The sequence below is a fragment of the Alligator sinensis genome, unplaced genomic scaffold (genome assembly GCF_000455745.1).
Source record: "Alligator sinensis unplaced genomic scaffold, ASM45574v1 scaffold916_1, whole genome shotgun sequence".
Classification (NCBI taxonomy): domain Eukaryota; kingdom Metazoa; phylum Chordata; order Crocodylia; family Alligatoridae; genus Alligator; species Alligator sinensis.
In genome coordinates, this window is record NW_005842874.1 from 300,744 (window position 1) to 312,257 (window position 11,514).

The 11,514-nt window shown below is 44.9% G+C and overlaps 1 protein-coding gene across 5 annotated transcripts in view; it reads left to right on the forward strand.

Annotated features, from left to right (window-relative positions):
* The window catches only part of PDIA5 (protein disulfide isomerase family A member 5), a 139,533-nt gene that overhangs the window by 25,093 nt on the left and 102,926 nt on the right, over nucleotides 1-11,514 (forward strand). For all 5 annotated transcript variants that reach the window (XR_003091828.1, XM_025191966.1, XM_025191964.1 and 2 more), the window contains 2 exons: nucleotides 9,867-9,950; nucleotides 11,427-11,472. Coding sequence is in view for 4 of the 5 variants with exons in the window: in XM_025191966.1 (XP_025047751.1) it covers nucleotides 9,867-9,950; nucleotides 11,427-11,472 (130 nt within the window). In the remaining variant the exon portion in view is untranslated. The remainder of the gene's footprint in view (nucleotides 1-9,866; nucleotides 9,951-11,426; nucleotides 11,473-11,514) is intronic.

Here is an 11,514-nt window from a genome sequence, read left to right on the forward strand (position 1 = left end):
TCAAGAGGAGGTTAGATAAGCATCTAGCTGGGGTCATCTGAACCCAGCGCTCTTTCCTGCCTATGCAGGGGGTCGGACTCGATGATCTATTGAGGACCCTTCCGACCCTAGCATCTATGAATCTATGAAATGGTCCAGGCCTGGGGCACTAGATTTTGGTACTTTTGTCGGACCTACGTTCTTGTGAACTCTCAGGAAGGTGCAAAGGAAATGTGTGAACTGCATCACAGCGACATTTTTGGTCTTCGATTTTTCTTCTTTCTGATTTTTATGAAAATAGATTTATAAATCAAAGCAGAGCAAGCGCATATTTCTTTGGCTCTGGGCAATTAATCCCCCATCAAACACGCACAGTTTTTCCTTTTTTTTTTAATGTTGGTCCCAAACAGAACAAAGCTGTGTGGGTTCCATCTGCTGTCATGGCGCATGTGCTCAGCTTTAGAGAGGAGATGCCATCTGGCTAAAATGTCTCACTCCTTGGTTTGTGGTAATCCCACACTCCTGCTTTCATGCTATTTACGTGATTTGCTGCTGCTTCCTTCAGGAGAGGATCTAAAAATTGTCTGGAGTTGTTAGAAGCCTATGGAATTTAACATGAAGTTTAGCTTTTTTTCTTCAGAGCGGTCTCCAAATTCCAGTTTGGCCAATCATATGGCCTGCCTAAGGACATTGCAAACTTTTGGCCCATCCTGAGGCATGTTAAACTCCTCATTTTAAAACTAATTTCTTCTTTCTTGGAAGTTTTTTTTTCATGTTAGCCTTTGGACGGATTTCTCTTTGAGTTTCCTCATTTCCTTGTTTTGTTTTGGTTTTTTTTTTGGTTTTTTGAGAGTAGAAAAGACCCACTAAAAATAATTGATTCAATTGTTTAATTAGCTGAGATGGACAAGGAGGGATTTTAGAGAGATATTGTTCCATCAAGAATGAGAAGTATGCAAGTCCTTACTTTATAAAAGGCAGGTGGGATTAGAGGTAGTCAGAAATCAGAGGTCCTTTTCCAAAACAAATTCATGCATACTCCATCCTCTTTCTTTTTAGGATGAAATTGATAGGGAATTGTGAAATTATAAATTCTGAGCTGGGGGCTCGGAAATGCTCTGGTGAAGAGAGAGAAATGCAACAAAGAATGCAGCCCTATCGCATCTAGGGTATCTTGCATCTAAATGGACTGCAGAACACTGTTCTGTAGGATTTCTTTGTTAATGCTGAAATACAGCCTCGTCTAAGGTGCAAGGGAGCCGTTTTTCTGTAATAGGTGCAAGTAATGTAGTTGGCTTAGGAGAGGAAGTAAAGCGTGCACCTGTATTCTCTAAAAAGTTTTAGGTGACGTTTGTCTTAAGAACACTTTGCCAGTATAGCTGGTTAAATACATGTGCTATGACAGCAAAATATTTCTAAAGGGACAGAGTTTGTACAGGCAAAGCTGTTTCAGTGGCATATCTCATTCCAGCACTTCTCTTCCATGCATTGGGTGAAATAACCTATCCACGTAGACTACATTAATTTCAGAATAACAGACTTATTCTACAACGAGTGTTCACATAGCTTATCTGGAATAACTGCTTTGTTTTAAATTCACACTTTACCTTAGGTGAGACTCTGGGGTTAGTAGATGGAAAATTCTTCAAGACCCTGTATACTGCATTTCTTCAGAAATATGTGGCATTTAACTAAAGACTCCTCTATATGCATAAGATGCAGAGTTCAGGTCATGCGTTCAGCCTTACTGTTTGCGTTTCCTGATCTTTTAATTTTTTCCTGAATTGCTGATTAAGTGTGGAAATGTTAACATTGCTGTTATCTAGAATAAAATTAATGTTAAATTAGCTAGAGTTTAATTAACATTCTCCAGTTTCCTTGCACTTAGTGCTTATTAATTTTAAATATTCTCTGAATGATTCTCCTTAAATTCAACTGAAGAATGGTGATGCAAACAAAGGCCAATGCAGAAGCTCTTGTGTGTATGGGACTGGTTTATTCCTAGAAGTATTTTCCTATCCAGTATTTCTAGCATTCGTTCACATCCTATTGAGTCACACTGTTCTCTCCAGACCTGGACTCTTCTAATGAAGAACCCACCATGTAAATGGAGTCCAGTGTGGTTTCTGATTAAAAGCTGCAAGAAAGTACAACTGCCTTAGCTTTTCAGAAGTTCCTGTGCTGCCTTTGGTTGTTCCTGCAAGTCCATTCATCGTATCTCTATGCAGGTTTTTGTGGTGCTTTCTAACCCCCTTTATTAATTTGGCTCTCCTTCATTGTAACTTTCCACCTTGCTGCAAACAGGAAGATTATGCTATGTAATGTTTTATTCTTCTCTCTCATCTTGATCACTGGCAGCTGAAGACACCTGCATTACCTTCTGTCTTCCTTTTTTTTTTGGCTGTCAAAGATTCTTGCTTTTAGGGAATGGATCTCCTGAGTTTTAGTTTTGGGAAATGGTTTTTTTTCCCCTCTGTTACCAGGGGGGTTTTGTACATAGATTCTTTGGTTCTCTAATTGACTAACAGATCGACCAGAATCATTTTTATTGGATGACTGGTGGTGCTGGTTTTCCACAGCATATAGGTTGTTTCCTCCTGCATTCCTGTCACGTTTCAGGGGACTGTTCAGAGCGGAAAGCTGCAGTCAGAGGGCAGGGTGCTGCTGATGGAGGAATCTTGCGGTGTGTTGGGGCTGGAAAATGAGCCCTGCAATCCAAACGAGACCTTTGTCGTCTGCTAATCCCAGTTCCTGCATGCTTTCTATAAAGTGGTGTTTCCTTTCCTTGGTTCAGGCTTCTCTTTCTTCCCCCAAAATAAAATCAGAACTCTTCAAGCATTGCAGTTGCTGGTGTGAGATGCCTGTTTGCTTCTGGTAAGCACAGACCTGTTGTTATTCTCACTTGCCTTCATTAATTTCCATCTGAGATGTAGAATAGTGGAGACAGATCAGCAAATCTGTGTAGAAAAGAGAGAGATACTGTATTTTAAGTTAAGTATTTTTTTCCCTTTGTCCTGCTCTTGGAGTCTTTGCCTGGTCTGTTCTGCATCGGTTTTTCTGCCACGCTCATTGCAGCAGTTTGAGTGCCCGTCTGTGGTGAGAGCTACATATGTGCTTTCAGTCTGAGTGGATGTAAGCCATTATCATCCGGTGCCTGCTTAGCACAACTCTTTGGAGAAGTGCTATTGCAGCTAGGTTGACAGCTTCTGAGAAGTGATTTCCTTACCCCCCCCCCCCCCCCCCCCCTTCCCCTCTCTTATTTCAGATCCGTCTCAGGAGAGTGATACAGGAAGGCCTGAGATCATTACAGAATATGAGGCTGCTTATAAAGGTGACATACTGTAAGCAACACTGTTCATAGCAGCTGCCACATCATACTAGGAAATAGTGATGATACTACAAAAGCAACCCTTTCCATGGGAGCATGGCTGGAGAGGGCCAGTGAGCATGGCATACAAAATGATGTCTTATAAATGATTCTTGCTGTAGTGTAGGAAGGATGATTGTAAGGAAGGTACTCGGACATCAGGTACTGCCTGAATGCATTGCTCTTAAATGACATGTGAGAGTCCTGAACTTCATAGTAGCAAGTATGTCTCTGACCAACTGGCATTCGTTTCTGCTTTCTGACAGTGTTTTGAAGGCCTGCTTAAGCAACACGTGTGCTTTTAATTTAAATGACTTGGTGGAAGCTCGTGGTATTTCCATCCCTTTGGATTGCCACAGTCTCGGGTTGCACATTTGCGGGATCTGAACTCTGTGCTTCTCAGGGTGTTCGTGACCCCTTTTTCTATGAAAGGGGAGAACAGGGTATGTTCTCTGGCACCCAGCTGGGGGGCTTTGCAAAGGCTCTGCCCTGGGGCCGGGAAACCAAAGAAGGGACAACTACAGCCTGTAGACAGTTGGCCCAGAGCACAGCATGGGCTCCCCAGCCTTGGCGAATGCTGACTGACGGCTTAGTACAACAATCCCAAGGGATATTGAGGAAAGCCAGTTAACGTGTAGTTAAAATGGGGCTGGACTGCCTAGGTTTTTCCAACCATGTCCTGGGATAAATTTAACTTCATCAACAGGAGGAGTAAAAAGCAAAGAGAACCTAGGCAGAGGAGGAGAGGCCTGACTGGTATCTCCCAAGCATTTCTAGGATGCAGGGTGGTTGGGAGCTGCCTCGTAATCTCATATTTTAGGGCTTCTGCTGAAGAACAAGGCAGAAGGTTCCCTGCATCCCCTTCCCCCACATAATACTTTATTTGGCTTTTCTTTTGCCTTTGAAGAATCAGACGGGCTGCAGTGAAGAGCCGGCTGTTTGGGGTGCATTGATGTTTCTCCTGCTGCTTAGGAGTCTCGCAGGTGCCTGGCTGGAGAGTCTGGCTCAGGTGTTCAGGATCAAGCCATTTCCCAGAATTGTGGTTAGAAAGGAATTTTCCTCCCTAGGTCAGATTTGACAATAATTGGGGTTTTGGCTTTGGGTTTTGTGTGTTTTGTTAGGAGGGTGGGGGTTGCTTTTCTCTATAGTGAGAGGCACAGTCCTCTTCTTAGGATCCTCTGAGCACATTTTAATTTAACAAATTCCCTGCCACTGTTAGCCAAGATGCTGGCAGTGACTTTGTTTCTCCTGTTCTCTACTTGTGGCTCGCAGTAGGATTATCTGTAGGGCACTTTGGCTGTGGAGTATGAGAGAGGGTGGAATTGGGTGATTTTGTGGATCCTTTGGACTTGGGGACTTCCTTGCCTACATCTACAATACTCTGGTCCACTTGAGCAGATGCTGGACCAGAAGCGAGGAACTCCTGGTCCGTGTGCAGCTCTGATGCCGACTTGCTGTCACTTCCCTTCTTTTTAACTGATTCTTTTTTTCCCACCCGTCCTTTGTCTTGTCTATGTAAGTTGTAGGCCCTCCAGGGCAAGGATTGCCTCCTTGTGTGTTTGTAAAGTACCTGACACACTATGGTCCCTGTCTTGGCTAGAGCTTTTGAGCCTGACAACGGTATAAATGGCTGGCTTTCAAATTTGTTGATATGGTGATGTGGTTCAGATGTGGTTATGTGATATGCTTGCATGAGAGCAAGCCAGTGTTAATGTATGCAGAGTTACTCACCTCATTACTTAAACCAGTGCTTCCATGATGTCTTCATTAATCACTTCGCTGTGCCTGCGCCCACAGGAAGTACAGATAAGGGACAGCTAGTCCATGAGTGTGCTACAAAGCAAAGTGTAGCCAGACGGCCAGTATACTGATATGCCACCTTCCCTTCACATCCCTATTGCAAAGACTGCCCAGCAGCTCCTCCACCCCTTTCCTGTCCCCAGCCCAGCAGGAGAGGAATACTTTTAAACTGTTATAATCTGTCCCTGCTTGTCCCTACAGTAGTGCTTATTTTATTGTGCAGCATAGTTTGAACATGCTGGGATTTTTTGTCTGTATTCTGAGAGTGGGTTTGAAAATCTTACCAGGCCCAGCTGGTGCTCAGGCTTATTTGCCAGTCAGAAGCTAATAGCAGCATACAGTTGCACACGTTCCCTCTCAGTGAGAAGCCAAGGGATGGTATTACGTGATGAAGAAAGTCTTTTGGGGTTGGCAGGAGCAGCTGTCTGAGAATAGAGATGTTCATCAGGATGCTGAGTTTCACTCTCCTGATGTCCAAATCTGCCTGAATCCTTGACCTGTGCCTGATGATGGCGATCAGCAGTGCCATCTCCAGGCACCACGTTCACCCTTGGAAACAAATCAGCTTCTGATGCAGCAAGTCCAACATCTGCACTATTTCTCCCTCCGTGCATTCTGGCCCCTCTTGGTCTGTTGTTGCAGGAGCCCTTCCCTGAGCAGCTCCTGTTGAGAACAACTTCCTGTATCTTTCCTGGATATGGAGAGAGGTGGCTGGAGTGCCTGGCTGGGTCCACCCTGTTATTTTGAGGGTGCTAGCATTTGGGATTGCTTTTTCCATGGGGATAAAGCTGGATGTATTGAATGCAATTTAAATAAAGCTGTGGCCTCATCCTTTTTCAGTAGTGGCATAGTACTGAATTAACAGGGTTAAAATTCATGTGAAAGAAGATGGTGTGAGAGAGCATGACCATATTAATAGTGGGTATGGTTACTCGGAGTAGTAACCCCTTCTCCTGAGCCTGGAAGATGCTCTGGTGTCTTGTCGTACCCATTAAGCAGTCAATTCTGAGATGGTTTCTTTCTTTTTTTTTCCCAGCACACTAATGAGCTCTTCTACTTTCTTCAAACGGTTTAATTAAATCGCAAGAGCTGGAGTCCTAATTATCCTTTCCCATGTAAGAGGTAAAGAGCTTGCCTTTAGAGAGTAGCTGTTGGCCAGAATCCAATGGAGGTAAATCTCCCCAGAGCAGACTGAATCTGGGTTGGTATTTATTCTCCTGAAGGATAACAGCCGTTTCAAAATGATATTGTAGAGAGCTGTTCCTTGTGGATTATTTTCTTTTTCTGGCTGCGTGGAAATCAGCAGCAGCAAATGCGGTGGGGGCAGCGGAGGGAGACTAGGTCCAGTATTGTCTTTGCAAAGTATGTCATCTTTCCAAGAAGACTTAATTCAGTAGCTGAGTCGGTGCGTCTGGCATATTCAGAAAGCTGCACTGGGGCATGGAAAAAATTACTGATGCAAATTGAGACCTGATTTGTGCTGGGGATTTGCTTGGACATCAGCCATGCAGACCCCTTGTGTAGATGGACTAAATTCTGTTTCATGCTCGCGCAGGGCAAGATGCACAGAGCAAATTGCAGCTTTCTGTCTGTCTGCAAAGGGTTTGTCCCTGTGCAGCTACACAGATGGCTAGAATTGAGGCAGAACCTCAGTGCTGGAAAGATTTAAATAGGCTGGTTTTTTTCCCTTTTAAGATATTGCTGCTTCTGGAATTTACATTCCTGTTTTTTTAATAAAGGCTTCAGTTAGTAAGGAAGGAATTAGTAAGAGTTGAAGCAGGTGATGTTTGTTCCTGGTATTCATGGGGCACCTGTTGTGGTAGTACCTGGGGACACTTTCCTTTGAGTAGTAACACTGTGGAGCACTTCTCATTTGTAAATCTCAGATCATCTCAAAGCTTAGTGTCCCTCTAGATAAGGAGAAAATGAGGCTTGGGGAGATAAGTTACTTGCCCATGGCTCTGCAGTGACTCAGTGGCAGAGTTGTAAATAGCACCCTATAGTGCCTGATCCATTGGAGAGCAGCGCCATAACCACTGGAGCAGGATTAATGGTTGCAAACCCAGGGCTAAAGGCCCTCCAGCCCTGTTTGCAGATCCAAGGGTCTGTGTAGCTTGGTGTTTGTGACTCTGCTTGCAGCCCTGTGCCCCTCACCTGGACATACTTTGTTAGCCCCATTGAACTTGCTCCTCTTCACACTGCACAAACATTTGCTTCCAAATGGGGCTGTTGCACAGAGTCGACCAGAAAGGGACTTGCCCTGGAAGAAATAGTTGGGCATGCCTGGGGCAGCGTTTTGAAAGTTTGGGCTCACCTGAGCTGGGTGCCAGTTACTTGCAGCAACACAACAGACTTGTCTCTGGGTAAGCCCCTCTGTGTCCCTGGCTAAAGCTTGGACAAATTTCTTATGGGGTAGACTTCAGATATGGGGACTTCCTACCGGGAATGAGCTGCCTTCAAACTTGGCCGGCAAGACAGCTTGCAGGCATGTTTTGGCAATGCATGGGTGACTTGGGAGAGCAGAATGGCAAGAGGTGGTGCCTGACAGCTAGGTCCAATCATCTGTGGCTTTGTAAATGGCAAATGGGACTGTGCAAGGCAGCTTCTGAGTGAGATTCATAGCAAAGCACAAGTTGCATATCCTTTTACGAGCCCCCTCTACATATAAGATGGGTGACCTTGTTCAGTGCCAGCTGAAATATCTCGAGCGGCTTTCCCAGGTCCTTCCTAGATGGACCAAATTATGGCCATCCAAACAACAAGTACCGATGGCCAAATTGACCTTTATGTGATCCCAGAGGTAGCAAGTTTGAGGCCATAGCAGGAGAACTCATGGTTCGGCCGTGTCAGAATCTAGCAAATCTGCAAATTCTGCAAAATACCTTGTCACAAGGACACAAAAAAGGAAGGAAGATCTGTGGCTGAGAGGGACATATGCAGTTTTGTGGCAAAGCAAAAGGTGGAGGGCGGGGAAACTTGTAGCTGGCTGCATTCTGCTATCTGAGTATCCAGGACCAAAGATGAGTCTCGTAGGACTGCAGGGTTATGCGTGGGTGAGAAAACAGACGCTTCTAATTGGGGGAATCATCACATGCTTTGCTAGCTCCTTGAGATGCTAATTTAGATCTGTAATTTAACACTCCAGTGTGTGTGTCTGTCTTTTAACGCAATGTTGTCTGGAACGTGCCTCCTAGGACTTCCTGCACACAGTTCCCTCTCTGCAACAGTGTTAATTCATTGGGTTTCTTTTCTCTTCCTTGTTCCTCACGTTTGCAAGGAGACAGCTTGAGAATGTCTGTAGAATTGATGCAGACACCGGCAGGAGCCCTCGATTCAGCAGGGCCCCTCGCAGTTGTGGCATTGAGGCTTTCTAAAGTGACTCTAATCAGTTTAAACTTCAGTGGCATTGATAGGTGCTCAGCATTTTCATTTGCTAAATGGATTTATTGGTGCAAAAGGTACAAGGAGCCTCTGCTGAGAAACAGGTTTTTGGAGCTTTTTCATCTTGCTCTGTCGAGGCAACTAATAGCCTTGTCAACATAAACCCTCCCTTCTTTTGGCACTTTGACCATTTAACTTTTCTTCAGGAAGTTTCCTCTTGCATGCCATGTTCTCTTCAACAATGAAGGCTTCATATAGTTGACAGGGGTGTAGGTTGTAGCTGTGTAGGTCTAAGGACATAGGCAGACAAGGTTCTTTGGGTAAATCTGATAGTTTTTTTTATTAGAACAACTCAAATAGTTGGAAAAATTGTTCTTTGCAAGCTTTTGGGTTTAAATACCCTTCGTCAGGCTGTGGAAGCATCTGCAGTTGGTGTGTGCTCTCTTAAGCCTGGACTTAAGTCTTACAAACCTAAGCAAATGCTTTCTTGAATGTGGGTGTGTGTGTTTAATTCAGTGGTTCTTAACCTTTTTATGCCCAAGGCACCCCTGGATAGATTTAAGACACCCTTTAGAAAATGCCAGCTCATATTTCTCACTTCTATTTTTCTATAGACAAAAAACTAGAGCAATTCTGTTGCAAAGAACTCAGACCACAACAGATCAGATTGTTTTTAACACTCCAGATTTCTGTGTGAAATCTTTGGGTTTATCATGTGAATCATGTTAGAACTGTTAGGTTTGCAAACACTGTGCAGCACCCTAGAAAGGACCTTAAGGTGCTCCAGGGTGCCATGGTGGCCTGCTTGAGACTCACTAGTCTAATCCCTTCTCACAGTTCTCTCTCTCTTTTTCTCTCAGTCTAAACCCTCTCATCATGCTTCAGGCTTCCTCTGTGCACTTAGGATTCATTCCTACCCTGAGACAAAGGTTGACTGTGTTCTGTTTATTTTATTCTCTCCCAAACCAGTCTTGCCAACCAAACTATGGGCACATCTTCCTGAAACGTTCTTAAAAGCTTTCCTGTAATCACCTGCACTGAAGCATGTATCCTGGAGCATGTTGCAACCCCTGCTCTAACAGATAGGACTCTCAACTTAAGAGCACTGTTTTGGACCGTTCAACTCCATGTACCCAGACCAACTAACCAAATAGCTCGGATCCATGCTGGCTGCAGTAGAACGCCAGCTTGCTTGTCAGATGTGATGGAAACCACCATCCTCTTGGATTTAAGCAAAATTAATTGCTGCTAAGAAACCAGGGCTAAATGCTTTACTTTTCAGCACTGAACTGCTTACATTCTTTTAACCATATTTTTTTTTCTTATGTATACCTTGCAGTGATGCAGAAAGCCGAAAATTATGCAAGAAGATGAAAGTAGATCCCAGCTCAAAGGAGAAAGGAGTGGAATTATTACATTATAAGTGAGTGTGGGACTGGGGTGAAAGAGGCTCTCACTAATTGTCCAAGCTATTTATGAGCATGTGGCGTTCACTTATTGTTAGTTCTGTCATGTAGTCTCTCCCCCAATGCAGAGGCTTATTACTGTATTTACTTGAATTCAAAATGACATTTCCCCTCCCCGGTCTTCGAGCCTCATCTTGGAGTTGAGCACTGGCCTGGGTCATGCAGCAACTCGGCTCCAGTTTTGTCCCTTGCCGTGGGGCTGAAGTCGGAGCTGAGCTGCTACCTGCCCTGGGCTCAGATGGCTCATTTGGTGGGGGAGCAAGCTCACAGCTCGGGGAGCACAGGGGCAACTGGGGGCAGGAAGAGGAATGGGGACACCTACCTAAGTGAGTACCAGAGAGCATGGGGGACACTGTAGTCTCCAGCTACCTGCTTCTCTCCTTGCCTTCTGCTCTGGCTCTGGTCCTTCCAGCCCCAATCTGGCCCAGCTGGGAGCTTCTGCTTCTTTCTGGCCAGGCCAGGCTGGGTCAGGGCTGTGCTACTGCTGACTGCCCCAAAGCTGAAGTGGAGTTAGGTGACGGTGGTGGTGGGAGAACAGGCGAGGGGACAGGCTGCAGGAAGGATATACAAAGTTGTGGGATCAAAAGGTAGCCATGGCAGAAGGCGGGCAGGTAGGGAGGCCAAGGGAGGAAGGTCCCTCACACAGGGTCCAACTGTGGGGCTGGATCCCACAGATCTAGATATATAGTAGCATTGGAGTAGCAATTAACACTGGCACTGCTTCCCTGCCACCAAATTTCCAGACCCATGAGCCCTGATGACATGAGCTTGTGGGCTGGATTTGGCCTCAACAGAGATTGAGTACCACTGTCCTAAAGTGTTGCTTTCAGTAGGGATTATGCACATACCTAAATGAATACAGGTAACAGGGGAGGAAGTATGACCTAGTGGACAGATCACTGGACTAGGACTCAGGAGACCTGTGTTCTGCTCCTGGCTCTGGCACTGCCTTTCTGGGTGGCTTTGAGCTTGTCATGTCACCTCTGTGCACCTGCCTTTCTCCTTTAATCCTGCCCTCCCCTCCTGCCCCCTCCCCTGGGTCCCTCTTAGTGAAGCATTTGGAGAGCTGCTGATGGAAACTGCCATTCCTGGAGTTACATTGCCGCCTTATGCATCATAAAAGTAGGGATAATGCAGCTATACAGGGTGCTGAGCAGCTCTCTCCCCCAAGATCATGCCTTTAGTAAATGCTCTCATTAAGGCTTCAGAGAGGAAATTATTCATTAGAGGCCTGTTTGCTTTAAGCTTATTTCTACCTCCCCTACCTCCCCCCTTCTTTAAATTGCTTGGCATTACATTTTGCACAATTCTGTGACTTTGGTGGGATAATTTATTCTGGAGAACAAGGTGTTGGGGAGAAGGGGGAACAGCTGTATGATTTTTCAGAAACATTCCTGAAAGTTCACACTGTTTCCCTGTTCCTCATTCAACAGGGATGGTGCATTTCATACTGAATATAACAGAGCTGTCACACTAAAGGTAAAGTAAAATATGTGATTTTTTTTTTTTTTTTTTTTTTTT